At 66.3% G+C, this 4,856-nt stretch overlaps 1 protein-coding gene across 1 annotated transcript; it reads left to right on the top strand.

Moving 5' to 3' along the window:
- Nucleotides 1-1,000: 1,000 nt before the first annotated feature.
- On the top strand, nt 1,001-3,937 carry MNEG_6158 (DNA repair and recombination protein RAD54 and RAD54-like protein; the record flags this gene model as incomplete). Its single annotated transcript, XM_014045366.1, has 8 exons — nt 1,001-1,420; nt 1,589-2,008; nt 2,230-2,275; nt 2,460-2,562; nt 2,847-2,900; nt 3,167-3,262; nt 3,501-3,579; nt 3,827-3,937. Coding segments are annotated over 8 exons (1,329 nt in total), but the record flags the coding sequence as incomplete, so codon positions are not given.
- Nucleotides 3,938-4,856: the final 919 nt, after the last annotated feature.

Here is a 4,856-nt window from a genome sequence, read left to right as displayed (position 1 = left end):
TTCCGCCGCGCTGGCGGCTGCGTATGTAGCAGCTGGGCAGGGCGGAGCACGCCATTTTGGCCGCTTGCCGTGAATGCGACTCCCTCGACTCCCTATCGCGAGCATGTCTCAGGGTTTCCATCGCTCTCATGCAGGAAATTACGAGCTTTGTATGCGTGCATGGGAGCAAGGGGCCGAGGTGCAAGGGGTGCCAAGCGTGGGCGCGTACGCTGCGCCGCCCCTGGGCCCCCGTACGCCGCCGGGCACCCCTCGCCTCGTACAGTACTGAAGCAAGACGCCAATAATTGAGGTGTCAAAAAGCATGCGACGCGGCCGCCGTCGCGTCGGCGGCCGCGGGCTGAGGCCAAGGGGATGGGAAGGTACAGAGACCCTGCCATGGCAAAGTTCTCCCGCGTCGTCGTGATGATGATGCGGCGCAAGCGGTGAAACTTGCCTGCAAACACGGCGTACAACGGCGTGCAACGAAACACGGCGTACATTAGAACACGGCAGAACACGGCGTACAACAGAACACACAACAAAACGCAGTGGAGGTTTGAGCCAGACACGGTGGGACCGCCGTCATCACCACCACAGCACGCGCAGCACACGCGGACGTCTCGCTGCCCTGCCACTTCGTTCAGCTGCCATGCTTGAAAGTATCGACCAGCTTTTTCAGACCCCTGATCAACAATCAGCTGTGTGCATTTTGATTTGAATTGCACTACGGCACTGCGCGCTCAGCTGGCTCAACACCGCAGCTCTGGATTCTTATACCTCCTGAAAGATTTCCATGCTCATGAGAAACCTCAACATTTCAGCTTGCGCTCGATGATCCGGCTTCGGGTCCAGCTCATTTGTGAGGGTGCCTTCGCAGGGGCTGCACTGCGCATGTGAAACTCAACTTGGGCTGCCAGACCCCCGTGGCACGGCGTGTGCTGGCAGCCAGCAAGGCGAGAGCAATCGCTGCCGCGCCGGTCGGGTGCTGCTTCGTGCCGTGCAGTGCAGTGAGTCAGTGATCATGGAAGGCGGCGAGCCTGCACATGAGGAGGTGTTGGAGACAGAGCTGTCCGATTTGAATGAGACGGGCGGCAGCGGCGGGGACACCGACGTTGTGGGGGCCGAACAGGAGGACGAGGCGGGGCAAAGCACGGGCTGCAGCAGTGGCGAGGATGACCAGGCAGGAGCGGAGGACGAGGGCGGCGACAGAGGCGAGGGCTGCAAGCGGATCGGCACCCCGGGCCCAGACTTGGCACGCCCCGCCGCGAGCCCGCAGCAGCAGCAGCGCGCCGCCAACGTCCGGGCGCTGCTGGAGGGCGGCGAGTGCCTGGCCGTGACGCGCGCCCCGCTTATGGCCGCGCTGCGGGTGACAGACGCCGACCAGCTGCTGCGCCGCCCTTTCAAGTCGCCGCACCCAAATGCGCCGCCCGTCTCAGAGGTGGTTGGGTGCTGCAACGGGGCTCGCGCTAATGTTCGAAGCACCGAGCAAGCAGAGGCTGCATCCGGATGGCTGCACGGCACCTGCGCCGCTGGTTCAGTCTCGGCGTGAAGCTGCTTCATCCCGCCTCAAACGTTGTATTGCCCCCATGACCCGACCCATCCGCATCAGGCCTTGAGGAGGAAGCTGGCCGCGCGCCGCCGCTTTGTCCCCTGGGGTGCCAGCAAGCCCTTCGTGCCGATCGCCCCCCTGCGCCCGCCAAGCCCGGAGGTGCCACCGCTGCCGGACGCGGAGGGCCCGGCGGCGCCCGCAGCTGCAGCAGACTTGGCAAGCTGCGAGGAGGCGCTGCCTCCTGGCATAGAGCCCTTGATCCTATGGGAACCCCAGCAGCAGCAGCAGCAGCAGCAGCAGCAGCAGCAGCAGCCGGCAGATGGTGCGGCGGTGGCGGCGAGTGTGGCGCCTGGCGGCGGCGAGGAGGCCAACGGCGGCGGCGGCGGCGGCGGCGGTGGGGCAGGGGTGGAGGATGGTGTGGTTGAGGTTGACCGCATGCTGACGCGGTGGCTGAGGCCCCACCAGAGGGAGGGCGTCGCGGTGAGGCAGGGGTGGGGTCGGGGGTGCAGGATTATGGGGTTCATGGTGGCGGGGCAGCCACAGGTGTGTCGTACGGGGCGTTGGGGGGAGACCGAGGGTGTGCGAGGAGGCTATTGAGCCGAAAAACGGCTTGAATGCGCTCCGAATTCTGAGCAGGGGCAATATGACATGCACCTCAAACAGCACGTTTGCTGCCCCCACCCCCCTTACCGCCGCCTCAGTTCATGTTTGACTGCGTGACGGGGCTGCGCCTTCCGGAAGGCAGGGGTGAGCAGAGCCGGGGCCGGCGGGCGCGTCGGCGGCGCGGTCGAGCGGCGTGTTTAACACATACCGGCAGCGCAGCACCTGGCGCTGCGTCGCCACACCCGGCTCCTTCATCGGCGGCTTTTTGCTCAAACACCCCGTGCACCCACCCGCCGCTCCCACCCTGGTACACCCCCCCCCCTCAAAGGCTGCATCCTGGCCGATGACATGGGGCTGGGCAAGACCCTGCAGGCCATAGCGCTGATGTGGACGCTGCTGCGGCAGGCACGTGCGGCTTTGCACGACCAGCAGTGGGGGACCAGGGGGCAGGGCCAGCGCAGGGGCCCTGCTTAGCAGGTTGCGTTGGCGTTTATGTCCGGGGCCTTATATGGGAGGGAGCGCCGCCATTCGGGTGCCCCTGGAACCGCAGCTTCACAAAGGGGCGCGTCCCACAAAGGGGCGCAAGGTGTGTGGCACAGCCACCCCGCAGGGACACGCCTCCTCCCCGCCCGCATGCCGCACTCCACGCACAGGGCGCGGAGGCGCTGGGTGGCCGCCCCCTTGCGCGCCGCGCCATCATCTGCTGCCCCACCAGCCTGGTGGGTAACTGGGAGTCAGAGTGCACCAAGTGGCTCAAGGGGCGCGTCAGGTGGGGCGGCCGCAGGGGCACGAGGGCAAGGGAACGGCTGGAGGCTTGGGGCGCGAGCGCCCTGGCCCGGCAGGGGGCGAGTCGGCGGAGGGTGCGGGCGGCAGGGCGTGAGGCAGGGACCGGGGCGGGGAGGCACTCGCCAGTTTAGGGGCTCGCCACGCCTGCGCACGTTTGTCAGCCGCTCGGCCCCGGCGTCTCTTGAGGCGCCGAGCCGCGCGCTCGGGGCGTCCGACTCACCCCCGCCCGCGCGGCTGGCCGCCTGTCAGGACGCTGGCGCTGTGCGAGGCGTCGCGCGATGAGGTGGCGGACGGGCTGCGGCGCTTCCTGTCGCCGTCGCGGCCCTACGACTGCCTCATAGTCAGGTGCGAGCTCAGGATCCCTTGCGCCCCGCCAGCCTGTACGGGCGGGTCGCAGCAACAGGCCCCGGTAGCGCGGCAGCGCCGGCCCTTGGCCTGGGGACATGACACTGCCAGGGCGTTGCTCTTGCAGCGGCGCTCTGACCGTGCTGCCCTGCACCCAACCGAGCACCGTCAACTGCGAGCTCCTCCAAACCCTGCTGCCTCACGCATGCTCTTTGCGAATCATCTCCTTTCATGAAAGCTACGAGACCCTCCGCCTCCACACGGCCAAGCTGGCGGCCGCGGGGCCGGGCGCATGCGACCTGCTGATCTGCGACGAGGTAATGCACATTTTAGATGATCTGACGTCCTGATTTGTACTTGCCACTCGCTCTCTCCTGCCCTGCTTGTGGGCCCCTTACAGGCCTGCTATCATGCCTTCACCTGCCATGTACTGCCGTCGCCACTGCCCTTTCCACGCGCGGGGGCCCCTGTAAACGCAGCCGGCGTCCTCCTCTCGTCAAGCACAGCAATGTTCACATGAACCTCACACACACAAACCCACACCCCCGCCCCTGTCCCCCCCAGGCCCACCGCCTGAAGAACGACCAGACCCTGACCAACAGGGCGCTGGCGGCCATCCAGTGTGCGCGCAGGGTGCTGCTGTCGGGGACGCCCATGCAGAACCACCTGGACGAGGTGGGGGGGGGGCTGTGGTTGTGGTCGTGGTTGTGGTTGTGTGTGTGTGTGTGTGTGTTTGTGTTGTACGTGAGCATGTGTGTATGTGACATAGAGAGAGATAAAGAGAGAGACACAGAGAGAGACAGAGAGAGGGAGAGGGGGAGAGAGAGTACGAGGGCATTCGCCTGAAGGGATTGGGAGTTGGGGGATGGGGCATGGGGGTCTCCCAGTGGGAGGGGTTGGGATGCATCGGCTTGCACGGCGCGTCCCGCAGCACCATGTGCAAGTGGACGGAGCAAAAGCAGGAAGGCAGGGGTGATGTCCTTGCGCCACGTGTGCAGTGCTTCAAGGGCGGAGGCGCCGTGTGTGGTCCGATGTTTGGATCGCGAGAATCGCGCCGCTCTGAAGCCTCGGCCCCACGGCGGCACCCTTGACGCCTCATCCCCGCCCCCTCTGACCCCACCCGTCCTGCCCAGTTCTTTGCGATGTGTGACTTCACCAACCCCGGGGTGCTGGGGGCGCCGTCAGAGTTCAGGCGCCACTTCGAGGCCCCCATTCTGGCTGGTGAGCATCACAGGGCCACGCGGCGCAGCTTGGGCTATGTGGGGCGGCCCCGGTGCATTACAAGGCTCCTTGCAACGGACCGGGCAAGGTGAAGGTGGTTCAAGCATTCCAGAATCAAACCCTATCTATGCCTGCAATCGAATCGACTGCATGGAAGGGCGCACCCATGAAGGGGCGCATGCCAGGGCCGGGGCCGCTAGGCACAATCACGTCCCCGCTCACGCAGCCGCGTGCTCACGGTCCGTCCATGCACGCCTGCAACCGCTGACACGGCCCGCTCTTTTTGGCTCGAGCCCTGCGGTCCCAGCCGCCATCGGCGATCCCACACACCAAGCCCAACCCCCATCCCCTGCACACTGAGTCGCCCTCCCCC

This window comes from Monoraphidium neglectum, assembly GCF_000611645.1.
Source record: "Monoraphidium neglectum strain SAG 48.87 unplaced genomic scaffold scaffold00977, whole genome shotgun sequence".
Taxonomy (NCBI): domain Eukaryota; kingdom Viridiplantae; phylum Chlorophyta; class Chlorophyceae; order Sphaeropleales; family Selenastraceae; genus Monoraphidium; species Monoraphidium neglectum.
This window is presented reverse-complemented; position numbering and strand designations above follow the sequence as displayed.